Source organism: Staurois parvus, unplaced genomic scaffold, assembly GCF_062004578.1.
Source record: "Staurois parvus isolate SC_StPar_1 unplaced genomic scaffold, SC_StPar_1.0 ptg002753l, whole genome shotgun sequence".
Classification (NCBI taxonomy): domain Eukaryota; kingdom Metazoa; phylum Chordata; class Amphibia; order Anura; family Ranidae; genus Staurois; species Staurois parvus.
Genome location: NW_028320549.1, coordinates 1,528,490 through 1,542,537, shown reverse-complemented (window position 1 = coordinate 1,542,537; position 14,048 = coordinate 1,528,490). Strand labels below are relative to the sequence as shown.

Sequence of the window (14,048 nt, the reverse complement as noted above, 5' to 3'; positions counted from 1 at the left end):
GTCATTAATAGTCTATTTCTGACAGTTCTATGACATTCCCTCCATACAGCGGTTGAAACAGCTGTATGGAGTGAATGTCCCAGAACTGTCAGAAATAGACTATTTCTGACAGTTCTGGGACTGTCCTTCCATACAGCGGTTGAAACATTGTATGTATTTGTTTCCATAAATGGATCCATTTATGGAAACAAATACATACAATGTTTCAACCGCTGTATGGAAGGACAGTCCCAGAACTGTCATTAATAGTCTATTTCTGACAGTTCCATGACATTCCCTCCATACAGCGGTTGAAACAGCTGTATGGAGTGATTGTCCCAGAACTGTCAGAAATAGTCTATTTCTGACAGTTCTGGGACATTCACTCCATACAGCTGTTTCAACCGCTGTATGGAGGGAATGTCATGGAACTGTCAGAAATAGACTATTAATGACAGTTCTGGGACTGTCCTTCCATACAGCGGTTGAAACATTGTATGTATTTGTTTCCATAAATGGATCCATTTATGGAAACAAATACATACAATGTTTCAACCGCTGTATGGAAGGACAGTCCCAGAACTGTCATTAATAGTCTATTTCTGACAGTTCTATGACATTCCCTCCATACAGCGGTTGAAAGAGCTGTATGGAGTGAATGTCCCAGAACTGTCAGAAATAGACTATTTATGACAGTTCTGGGACTGTCCTTCCATACAGCGGTTGAAACATTGTATCTATTTTTTTCCATAAATGACATTCTGCAAATACACTTAGAGGAGCGCTGCAGATACACTTTTTGCCAGCTTGGAATTAATCTTATTTTCATCCGACTTCTTCTTCTTCATCCTCATCCTCATAAGAAGAAAAAGAAGAAGTAGGATGAAAATAAGAATAATTCCAAGCCGGCAAAAAGTGTATCTGCAGCGCTCCTCTAAGTGTATCTGCAGAATGTCATTTATGGAAAAAAATAGATACAATGTTTCAACCGCTGTATGGAGTGAATGTCCCAGAACTGTCATAAATAGTCTATTTCTGACAGTTCTGGGACATTCACTCCATACAGCTGTTTCAACCGCTGTATGGAGGGAATGTCATAGAACTGTCAGAAATAGACTATTTATGACAGTTCTGGGACTGTCCTTCCATACAGCGGTTGAAACATTGTATGTATTTGTTTCCATAAATGGATCCATTTATGGAAACAAATACATACAATGTTTCAACCGCTGTATGGAAGGACAGTCCCAGAACTGTCATTAATAGTCTATTTCTGACAGTTCCATGACATTCCCTCCATACAGCGGTTGAAACAGCTGTATGGAGTGATTGTCCCAGAACTGTCAGAAATAGTCTATTTCTGACAGTTCTGGGACATTCACTCCATACAGCTGTTTCAACCGCTGTATGGAGGGAATGTCATGGAACTGTCAGAAATAGACTATTAATGACAGTTCTGGGACTGTCCTTCCATACAGCGGTTGAAACATTGTATGTATTTGTTTCCATAAATGGATCCATTTATGGAAACAAATACATACAATGTTTCAACCGCTGTATGGAAGGACAGTCCCAGAACTGTCATTAATAGTCTATTTCTGACAGTTCTATGACATTCCCTCCATACAGCGGTTGAAACAGCTGTATGGAGTGAATGTCCCAGAACTGTCAGAAATAGACTATTTATGACAGTTCTGGGACTGTCCTTCCATACAGCGGTTGAAACATTGTATCTATTTTTTTCCATAAATGACATTCTGCAAATACACTTAGAGGAGCGCTGCAGATACACTTTTTGCCGGCTTGGAATTAATCTTATTTTCATCCTACTTCTTCTTCTTCATCCTCATCCTCATAAGAAGAAAAAGAAGAAGTAGGATGAAAATAAGAATAATTCCAAGCCGGCAAAAAGTGTATCTGCAGCGCTCCTCTAAGTGTATCTGCAGAATGTCATTTATGGAAAAAAATAGATACAATGTTTCAACCGCTGTATGGAGTGAATGTCCCAGAACTGTCATAAATAGTCTATTTCTGACAGTTCTGGGACATTCACTCCATACAGCTGTTTCAACCGCTGTATGGAGGGAATGTCATAGAACTGTCAGAAATAGACTATTAATGACAGTTCTGGGACTGTCCTTCCATACAGCGGTTGAAACATTGTATCTATTTGTTTCCATAAATGGATCCATTTATGGAAACAAATAGATACAATGTTTCAACCGCTGTATGGAAGGACAGTCCCAGAACTGTCATTAATAGTCTATTTCTGACAGTTCTATGACATTCCCTCCATACAGCGGTTGAAACAGCTGTATGGAGTGAATGTCCCAGAACTGTCAGAAATAGACTATTTATGACAGTTCTGGGACATTCCCTCCATACAGCGGTTTCCGGCAAAAAGTGTATGTGCAGAGTTCCTCTATTCTGCAGATACACTTAGAGGAGCTCTGCACATACACTTTTTGCCGGCTTGGAATTATTCTTATTTTCATCCTACTTCTTCTTCTTCTTCATCCTCATCCTCTTCTTCTTCTTCTGAGGATGAGGATGAGGATGAAGAAGAAGAAGAAGAAGAAGAAGTAGGATGAAAATAAGATTAATTCCAAGCCGGCAAAAAGTGTATGTGCAGAGCTCCTCTAAGTGTATCTGCAGAGCTCCTCTAAGTGTATCTGCAGAATAGAGGAACTCTGCACATACACCTTTTGCCGGCTTGCAATTATTCTTATTTTCATCCTACTTCTTCTTCTTCTTCTTCTTCTTCATCCTCTTCTTCTTCTTCTGAGGATGAGGATAAAGAAGAAGAAGAAGAAGAAGAAGTAGGATGAAAATAAGATTAATTCCAAACAGGCAAAAAGTGTATGTGCAGAGCTCCTCTAAGTGTATCTGCAGAATAGAGGAACTCTGCACATACACTTTTTGCCGGCTTGGAATTATTCTTATTTTCATCCTACTGCTTCTTCTTCTTCTTCATCCTCATCCTCAGAAGAAGAGGATGAGGATGAGGATGAAGAAGAAGAAGAAGAAGAAGAAGAAGTAGGATGAAAAGAAGAATAATTCCAAGCCGGCAAAAAGTGTATGTGCAGAGTTCCTCTATTTCTGACAGTTCTCTCACAGCTTCTTCACATGTACAGCGGTTGAAACATCTGTATCCTAAATGGAAACTAATAGATACAAATTGTATCTATTAGTTTCCATTTAGGATACAGATGTTTCAACCGCTGTACATGTGAAGAAGCTGTGAGAGAACTGTCAGAAATAGAGGAACTCTGCACATACACTTTTTGCCGGCTTGGAATTATTCTTCTTTTCATCCTACTTCTTCTTCTTCTTCTTCATCCTCATCCTCTTCTTCTGAGGATGAAGATGAAGAAGAAGAAGAAGTAGGATGAAAAGAAGAATAATTCCAAGCCGGCAAAAAGTGTATGTGCAGAGTTCCTCTATTTCTGACAGTTCTCTCACAGCTTCTTCACATGAACAGTGGTTGAAACATCTGTATCCTAAATGTAAACTAATAGATACAATGTTTCAACCGCTAAACATGTGTTCCTTCTGTCAGAGAACTGTCAGAAATAGCGGAGCTCACTGCAGGGACACTTTTGCCGGCTGATCGGGAAATGTTCGATTCGCGCACCCGAAGTAGGCAAAATTTCGGTTTCGCCGAGAATCGAATATTTCCTGAAATTCGACTTGAATTCCGGTTCGCCTGGTTCGATTCGCTCATCTCTAGTCTTGACCAAACCCCTGAGGAAGTCACGTGTGTAGTGATGAAACGTGTTGGGGCAGGGCCTCAAATGATATCATGACGCTCTACTGGGTTAACGAAGGTGGCTATCAAATCGGAAGTAGAGGCGGTATTGGGCAGCACAGTGTCTAAATGGTTAGCACTTTCGCCTGGCAGTACTAGGGTCATCGGTTCAAATCCCAACCATGGCACCACCTGCCTAAAGTTTTCATGTTCTCCCTGTGCCCGTGTGGGTTTCCTCTGGGTACTCTGGTTTCCTCCGACACTCCAAAGACATGCTGGTAGGTTAATTGGCTCCTGTCTAAATTGGCCCTGGTATGTGTATGTGTGAATGTGAGTTAGGGACAGTAGACTGTACACCCCTTGAGGGTTAGGGACTGATGTGAATATACAATATATATGTAAAGCGCTGTGTAAATTGATGGCGCTATATAAGTACCTGAAATAAATTGACTTTTTCTCAGAGTTATTATTATTATTATTATTATAATACAGGATTTATATAGCACCAACAGTTTGCACAGCTCTTTACAATATAAAGGGAGACAATACAGCAACAATACAGTTCAATACAAGAGGGTTAGGAGGGCCCTGTTCCTTGGCGCTTACAATTTAAGAGGGAGGGGCTGGTGGTACAAAAGGTAATAACTGTGGGGGATGGACTGGTAGGAGGAATAGAAGATTCGGTTATTAGCTGAAGGCGGGATAGGCTTCCCTGAAGAGATAGTTTTCGGAGATCGCCTAAAAGTGGGCAGAGTAGGCGATAGTCTGATAGTATGGGGTAGAGAGTTCCAGAGGATGGGGGAGGCTCTGGAGAAGTCCTGGAGAAGACCATGGGAGGAGGAGACAAGGGAGCTAAAGAGCAGGAGGTCATGCGAGGAGCGGAGAGGACGGTTTGGGTGATATTTGGAGACAAGATTGGTGATGTAATTGGGGGCCGAGTTATAAATGGTTTTATATGTGATTGTTAATGTTTTGAGTTTTGAGTTTACATGCTGTTTCCATTTGGTACGATTGGGCAATGAGTGGAAACTGTATATGTTATGATTACAAATAAAATGTTTTAAAGGATAAAGCACTATGTTAAATCTGTTTGCATGAGGTGGAGTGGTTAATAGAAGGAGACTAACTAAAGTTGTGGAGATTGTTTTGAGCCCGCATAGCAGATCCATATGGTTCATTAAGGGCCAAAGGTGTATATTAACCGAACATTAAATTGTGAGGTCGTATATTTGAGGTGAGCAGACATCTGGTGGTGGTGTTTTTGAGCATGAAGTTGGATTAAGCACTAAAGTTGTCACAACATAATATTTTCTTTCACTGAAGATAAAGAATATTTTATATATTATATTTTTATATATTATATATTTTATATATATTATATTTTTGATGTTTGGGAGTTTGTGGATTTGTTAAAGGCACTGGAATTGATGTTTTAATATATACACCAAGCGCTGCACTAAATGATTGTTTAATCCCTAAAATATATTAATGCGCATTTAACCCTATGGAAAAATTGCTGTCTAGTCACAAGGTCTCTTTAAAGTTTACAAGGTTGCCCTATTTTATATTTTTTTTATTATCTTTTGGTTTGGTTTGTTTATTTTGCTTCCTGTGATTCTGTTAGATAAATTCAAACATGCAAATAATTTTTTGGGCCACCTGTAGCCCATTCAGTCTTTCTTTATGGCTCCAACCAATCTAAGGAATTAAAATGGATGAAATCTTAGCCTTTTCTGTAACTCATTATGGTGACGCTTCCAAATTTTACAAGTTGCTGACATGTAAAATGAAATACATTTTTGGAGATTTTAAACTATACAGTACTTAAAAAAATGCTATTCTAATCTATACTATAAAACTATACTTAAAAAAAATTGATCTGCTAATCTGTTAGATCATAGAAGTGCAGTTACAGTGTTTCAATTATTAAAGTGTGACCCTCAGTAGAAATATTGTGGCCCCTTACTGGATTTGCCTATCCAAATTTAGCACTTTAGTATAGTTTGAGTTTGATTATACATAAACCTCCCTCTGTTGGGGAGGACTTAAGGGTCAGTGAGAGAAACAAAAGACATTGGGAATGCCTGACATTATTATTATTATTATTACTACGAGTTTATATAGCGCCAAAGGGTTTGCTCAGCGCTGTACAATAGGGGGGACAATACATGGCACAGTACAACAACAAACAACGTACGAGGGGTAAGAGGGCCCTACTCTTACGAGCTTACAATCTAGGAGGGAGGGGTAAAGGTACAGTAGGAAGTGGCTGAGGGGGATGAAGTGGTGGGAGGAATGAGGGAGGATGGCCGTTAGGTGAGGGTGGGGTAGGCTTCCCTGAAGAGATGGGTTTTGAGGGAGCGCCTGAATGTGAATAGGGAAGGCGACAGTCTGATGGATTGGGGCAGTGAGTTCCAGAGGATGGGGGAAAAACTGACCTGACATGCCTGGAAAGGCATGAAAAGGCCATCATTCCATTCACCACCTGCCAGAGAGGTACACCATATTGGCAAAAAGAGTATTGGTTGGCCTGCCTTTACACGCACATGAACTTTAATGGCATCCCAGTCTTAGTCCGTAGGGTTCAATATTAAGTTGGCCCGCCCTTTACAGCTATAACAGCTTCAACTCTTCTGGGAAGGCCGTCCACAAGGTTTAGGAGTGTGTCTATGGGAAGGTTTGACCATTCTTCCAGAAGCACATTTGTAAGGTCAGGCACTGATGTCGGATGAGAAGGCCTGGCTCACAGTCTCCGCTCTAATTCATCCAAAAGGTGTCCTATTGGGTTGAGGTCAGGACTCTGTTCAGGCCAGTCAAGTTCCTCCACCCTAAAATCACTCATTAATGTCCAAATACTTTTGGTTATATAACGTATGTAGGAACCTTGTTCCCTTACAGGGTATTAGTGTTGGAACATTTTCAACCCCATTGACAGGGTTTCTTTAACTCACTAGCAGCACCATTGCCCATTGCTCCATTCCCTATTGCTGTTAGGTTCAAAATCCTTGTAATTTTGAATACAGGAAAACATGTGACTGCTCCCAATTCAGTGCCTAAAATCTGAGTGGCCAATGGCAAGGCTGCAGCGCTGTCACACAAGAAATATTGTGGTGGGTGCTTAGCGGTTTATAAGAATCTACCTTTAAGAAAAGGATATTTGAGGATTGGCAGTGGGGAGTAAGACACTAGGCCTCAATGGTGCTAGTGGGTTATAGCACCAAATGGTACCTTATGCACAGATGCGATTGTTGGTTTTTCTATAGGGAAAGGTTATAGACGTGTTCCAAATTTTTCATTTTAAGCTCAAAAAATGTCTGTCATTCCTGCTATGTTTAAATGCTGTCCTGGTTAAAAATCTTCCAAAATATTTGTTTCCATGTTCTTACAGCAAAAAGAAATGATGCTCATTTCTAAATGTTAGCTCGAAAGCTTTGAACAAAAATAATATTTCTTTTAGTTAGCTAGTGTTTTAATTTATCAAGATACTTTCATACATTAAAGTAGATACTTATTGATGAAGAGAAGGGCGCTGGTGTTATCACATCTATGCATCACATCTAAGTACCACACAATACTGTGTCCAATTCTGGAGACCTCACGTACTAAAAGATATTGATAAGATAGAACGAGTCCAGAGATGGGTAACAAAAATGGTGAAAGGTCTGGGGGATAAAACATATCAAGAACGTCTTCAGGAACTTAATATGTAAAGTCTAGAGGAAAGAAGGGGAAGTGACTGAAACCTTTAAATACATCAAGGGGGTGAATATTATTATTATTATACAGTATTTATAAAGCGCCAATAGTTCGCTCAGCGCTGTACATTACAAAGGGGGACAGAACATGTGACAGAACAATAACAATACAATGCAAAACATGAAGGGATCGAGGGCCCTGCTCTTTCGAGCTTACAATCTAGGAGGGAGGGGATAGTGGTACAGGAGGAGATAGCTGTGGGGGATGGAGTGGTAGGAAGAGTGGAGGAGGTCGGCAGGTTAGCAGGGGGTGGGGTAGGCTTCCCTGAAGAGATGGGTTTTCAGGGTGCGCCTAAAGGAGAGGAGAGTAGGTGATAATCTGATGGGTTGGGGCAGGGAGTTCCAGAGGATGGGTGACACCCTGGAGAAGTCTTGGAGGTTCAGGAGGGCAGTATTTTCAACATGAAACCAAAATCAAGAACATGGGGACATGACCTGAAACTAACTGGAAGAAAGTTCAAAACTAATCTCATAAAGTACTATTTTACTGAAAGAATAGTTGATACTTGGAATAAACTGCCAGTAGAGGTAGTGAGCCAGTCAACAGTAAATAGTTTCAAACATGCTTGGGACAATACTCAGACAAAAAAAGTTAACCCCCCCCAAAAAAACAAAACAAACCCCCCCAAAAATCACCCCAAAACAAACAACCCCCCCAAAAAAGACCCCAAAAAACGGGCAGACTCGGTGGATCACTCTGCCTTTTTCTGACGTCCCTTTTCTATGTTTCTATGCCACTTTCTGTATAATCCAGGACCACCCACTGTTGACAGAGGACTGAAGATCATGTCATGTGATTGGCCAGAAGCATTGAGCCCTGAGTTAACCCAGCATTTCATATTCTTTATTTGTGCCTGCTGTATGTGCTTGTATGGAAAAGTATTATGTTCTCCTTGTATTGCTTCATTCGTGTGAAATCCCTGGTGTTCCTAACAGTCCCTCTGCTTTCCTATTAAAAACTGACCACACTAGGTATCAGTTTTCTGACTATAATTAGATCTCAGCCTTCTCTCCTCCAATGATCAAACTTCTGCTGACATGCCCCCTTCCCCCTTGCATAGCCATTCACTGGGAAGATCAGTGTCCTGCTATTTCTCCTCCCTGAACTCCTTATGCAGCTGAAAACAGGTGGTATGTGATCAATTATAAAAAAGGAAAAAAAAGTATTTATATATTTTTTTTATATCTATACACAAATGCTTTGCATTTCATGTCTATTTTAAGCTGAACAGGTTGTTTTACAAGTTAAAGGTTTGCATATACTTCAATCAATAGAAATTATATATAGTGGGTATAGAAAAGAATTACCCCCCCCCCCTTTAATTTAATCACATTTTGTTGCTTTGAAATTAGGACAGACACAACTTTTGTTTTATCCAGCTGTATTTACTCAGTGCATTTTATAATATCCATATGAAAGATTTAACACCAACATGTCAGAAAAAAAAAAAAATAGAATCACTGAGTTGTAAAAAGGATGGCACCCCTCCTAAAAATGACTTGTAAACACAATCAGGTGTAGCTAATCACCTTCTCAATGGCACAGAAAGCCATTTGACTTTCAACTTTTATTAGCTGTGGTCCTTTTGAATAACTAAACCCGAAAAGAACTTTTCTGGAGCATTTCAGTCCCTGATAGTGCAACTGAAGAAAACAATCAACAATCAATTATGGGTGGCAAGGCACTATCAAAAGATCTCTGGGATAAAGTTGTGGACAGGCACAAGTCAGGAGATGGATACAAAAAATGTCAAGGGCTTTATCAATGCCTAGAAGCACAGTGAAGTCTATTATTAAGAAGTGAAAGGTATTTAGTACAGCACAGACCCTCCCTGGATTAGGACATCACTCCAAACTGGAAGAAAGAACCTGGATGTAACTAGGCAGAGAGGCTACCAAGAGACCTACAGAAACTCTGAAGCAGTTGTAGAAATTGATGACAAAGAGTTGTCATTGTGTGCATGTGACAACAATATCACAAATTCTTCACAAATGTGGCTTGTATAGGAGGGTTGAAAGAAAAAAGCCACTCCTCAAGGCCACATGCAGCCATCGCTGAGCTTTGCCAGAACTCATCTTGAAGATTCTGAGGCCACATGGAAAAAGGTGTTATGTTCAGATGAGACTAATATTGAATTATTTTGCTTCAACACTAAACGATATGTCTGGCGGAAATCCAATACAGCTCATCTTTCAAATAACACCATTCCTACAGTAAAGCATGGAGGTGTTAATATCCTCTTATGGGGGGTTCTCTGCAGCAGGGACTGGAGCACTTGTCAGGATAGAAGGAGAAATGGATGGGGCAAAATACTGTCAAATTCTTGAGGAAAATCTGCTTCCCTCTGCCAGAAAGTTGTGACTGGCAATAAGGTTTACCTTCCAGCATGACAATGACCCAAAGCACACAGCAAAAATGACCATCCAATGGTTGAAGGAGAAAAAGGAGAATGTCCTTGCATGGCCTTGTCGGAGCTCAAACTTAAACAACATTGAAAATTTGTGGAACGACTTAACCACTTGCCTACCAGGCACTTATACCCCCTTATTTACCAGGCCAATTTTCAGCTTTCAGTGCTGCCGCACTTTGATTGACAATTGCGCGGTCATGCAACATTGTACCCATATGAAATTTTGATAATTTTTTTCTCACAAATAGAGCTTTCTTTTGGTGGTATTTAATCGCCACTGGGCGCTTTACTTTTTGCGCTATAAATAAAAAAAGTGCAAAAAATTTGAAAAAAAAAAAAGTTTCTTTGTTTCTATTATAAAATTTTTCAAACAGGAATTTTTTCTCCTTCACTGATGTGCGTTGATGAGGCAGCACTGATGGGCACTGATAGGTGGCACTGATGGGCACTGATAGGCAGCACTAAAGGGCACTGATAGGCAGTACTAATGAGGTGGCACGGATAGGCGGCACTAATATGCAGCACTGATAGGCGGCACTGATAGGTGACACTGATGATGGGTACTGATAGATGGCACTGACTGGCATCACTGCTGGGCACTGACTGGCGGCACTGACTGGCACAACCCCTGGGCACTGACTGGTGGCACTGACTGGCAGCACTGCTGGGCTGCACTGGTGGGCGGCACTGGTGGGCAGCACTGGTGGGTGGGCACAGGTGGGTGGCACTGGTGGGCACAGGTGGGTGGGCACAGGTGGGTGGCACTGCTGGGCACAGGTAGGTGGCACTTCTGGGCACAGGTGTGTGACACTGCAGAGTGGCACAGGTGGGTGCACTGCTGGGCACAGGTGGGTGCACTGCTGGGCACAGGTGGGTGATCTGCTGGGTACAGGTGGGCGGAGCTAGTGGGCGCACTGCTGGGCACAGGTGGGCGGAACTTGCGGGTGGCACTGCTGGGCACCGATCATCAGGGCACTGATCATCAGTGCCCTGATGATCGGTGCCGATCCCCGCTCTGACAACTGTCGGTTATCGGCAGTACTTTCCTCACGATCTGACAGCGTGAGGAAAGTGCAGCCGAGAACCGGCACTTGCATTTCCCTCTAATCAGCGTGTCATTGGACACCGCTGATCACGTGGTAAAAGGCCGCTGTGATTGGCCTTTTACCACATCACGTGATCAGCTGTGTCCGTAGGACACAGCGATCACGGAGATCGCCGGGTGCGCGCCCCCTGGGGCGCGCAGGAGAGCGCGTTCTGGGAGGACGTCATATGACGTCCACTCAGAACTGGCCGGCCGCAGTGTAGCAGTCATTCGGCTATCTGTGGTCGGCAACTAGTTAAAGACTGCTGTCCACAAACGGTCACCATTAAATGTGACTGAACTTGAGCAGAGCTGCAAAGTAGAGTGGGCAAATATTGCAAAGTCTAGATGTGCAGAGTTAGTAGAGACATATCCCAACAGACTAAAGGCTGGAATTAAAGCAAAAAGGTGGTTCAACAAAATATGGACACAAGGGGGAGATCCTTTTTCCAACTCAGTGATTCTGTTTTTTAATTTTTATGTATTGATTTCTGTTTTCTGGTATTATATCTCTCACTTGGATGTTTTAAGTTGCGCTGAGTAAATACAGCCGAAAAAAAAAAAAATTGGTTTATTTTAAGGGGGGATGTGATTCTTTTCCTTACCCACAGTATATTATTCTAAACTGACCTAACCTAATATGTAACACTTTTTAAAAAGATTGTTTGACTCAGCTAGTATGCTTATACAGTTTATAACTTACATTAAAAAATTTAAAAATGGGAAGTAAATACTTCTATTTGGCTGCAGCAAGTGGAATGGTCTCAGCTGTGAAAACAAGGCATTCTTGGGGTGAAAATGTTATCAGGGAACATGAATAGTGAATTTAAACACATTATACTCACAGTGCCCAGTCAACTGCGATGATTAAAGTGATGTCATCAGTGGGGAGGCCAACAGAGGTGAGCACAATGACCATGGTCACCAGTCCAGCTTGGGGTATCCCTGCTGCTCCTATACTGGCTGCTGTAGCTGTGATACTGGAAGGCAGAGAACAAATACATATGCATATATATATATATATATTTTTTTTTTTTAAATGTGGTATGTTGCTGTCATGGCTCAAAGAAAAAAAACTGACATTGCTCTTTTTTCCTCAACAAAAGTGGAGTTATGCTGTAAGAACTTTATGTTTCAGAGATAAGCTTTCTCATGCTTAGAACTACTCGGTCATGACATCCTATAAGGTGGAAGAGTGGCTTTACACAGGATGGCCCCTTAAAGTGTTACTAAACCCAGGACCCTGCATTCACTATATCTGGTCTCCCACAGTACACTGAACATGGAAATGCAAACATATTTGTAAATATAAACTGCTAAATACATTTTCTTATCAGCAATTAGAGCAGTCTTGTGACTTCTATCAGTGTCCAACAGAGCACTGGTTAAAGCTTGTAGGTGGAGTTTTCATTCTCCCCTGATTGTCCTATGAGGCTGCAGGACCCATGACCCTCTGTCAGGAGAGTACTGATTGGCTCTGTGCTGAGTGGAGTGAGTGGAATTACCCTCTTAGACAGCTATCATCAGAACAGAAGAGTAGCCACTGACCCTCATTCTGGTGACAACTATAAAATATTGAATTTTTCCATTGCATTTTGTTTATGACAGCAGTCATCAGGACAGGAGTTCTAACCCTTCACTACCCTAAACTAAACAAAAAAATAGTGGATATTCATAAAATTAATTATGAGCCAAGCAGAAGTTAGTGTTCTCTGTACAGTGTCCCACATAGAATTACATGGATTTGAGACTTCACAAATAAATTGCAGGTACTAACAGGGTTCTGCACTTTGACAGTGTGGTTAGTTTAGACACTTTATCAAACTGACAGGATTGGCACAAACTGAGTTAGGAGAGGCCTTCCATGATTGTCCAGCAGTGTAATCCTCCATTGGAGATTCCACAGTAAGTGATTCTAACTCACCTGATCGTAATGATCTGTCCAAAATCCAGCTCATAGTTGTTGACTTGTGCTATGAAGATAGCTGCCACTGCTTCATACAGGGCTGTCCCATCCATATTGATGGTGGCACCCACAGGCAGCACAAATCTGGCAATCCGTCTGTCTATGTGATTGTTCTCTAGCAGACACTTGAATGTGATTGGCAGAGTGGCAGAACTGCAAAGACACAACAATGCACAACGTCAAAAAAGGTTTTCAGGTTTTACTTTATACATTAAATCATTGCATTGACATTTGTTATGCATCCTTTTCAAAGTAACAAGTATCACAATGGACAGTGCAGTAATATGACAGGCAGTGCCGGGACAAGGTAATTTAGGGCCCTGGGCGAACATACCAAATTGCCCCCCCAAGATGTATGAGCATTACGTGTCAGCAAAAATCCCCTCTCCCCCCAAAAAATAAATCGAGCACTAATCTGCATGCTTACCCCCTAAGCATAAATTCCCCTTCCTCCCAGTACAAATCTGCCCCCTGCTGAAATCCCCCCTCCCAGCACAAATCTTTGCCCCACCATCTGTCCCAGCTTAAATCCTATCTCTCTCCCCCCCCAAAAAAAAATCCCCTTCCAAGCACAGATCCTATGTCCCTCAAATTTCCCCTCTAGAACAGATTTCATCCGTACTAGCACATCCCCCTCAAAAAAAATCTCCTTCTACCCAAACCCCCCCCAACATATTGCCTTCTGTAGCATGAACCCCCAAAATCTCCCCTCCTAGCACAAATCTACTTCCCCCATCACCCCTTCCAACACAAATCCCCCCAAATCACCACTCCCCAAATTTCCTCTTCTTGAACAATTCCACCCTCTGACACCCCCCAAATTCCCCCTTCTAACACAAATTGCCTCCCTCCAATCTCCTCATGATGCCCCCCCCACCTCACATGATACCACAGCTCCCAGGGCAGTCATTCTTCCTGCCCGCCCTTTGTCCCACCCTGATGACAAGGTTCAGTGATGCACTGGCAAGTGGCCTTTAATTTTTGAGGTTGACCTAAAAACAAGGCGAAATCTTGCTTGCTACTCAATGCTGCCCACAGAAAAAAAAGAAAAGCGTAAACTAGATATAACACCCTCCAGGTTTAGTTAGTTGGGCTGATTGTTATT

The 14,048-nt window shown here is 41.7% G+C and overlaps 1 protein-coding gene across 1 annotated transcript in view; it reads right to left on the bottom strand.

The window, feature by feature from the left end:
* The window catches only part of SLC1A7 (solute carrier family 1 member 7), a 114,287-nt gene that overhangs the window by 11,619 nt on the left and 88,620 nt on the right, over positions 1–14,048 (bottom strand). The window contains exons 8-9 of the mRNA XM_089666629.1: positions 12,902–13,096; positions 11,823–11,957 (exon numbers count right to left, since the gene is read on the bottom strand). Coding sequence (XP_089522755.1) covers positions 11,823–11,957; positions 12,902–13,096 — 330 coding nt within the window. The remainder of the gene's footprint in view (positions 1–11,822; positions 11,958–12,901; positions 13,097–14,048) is intronic.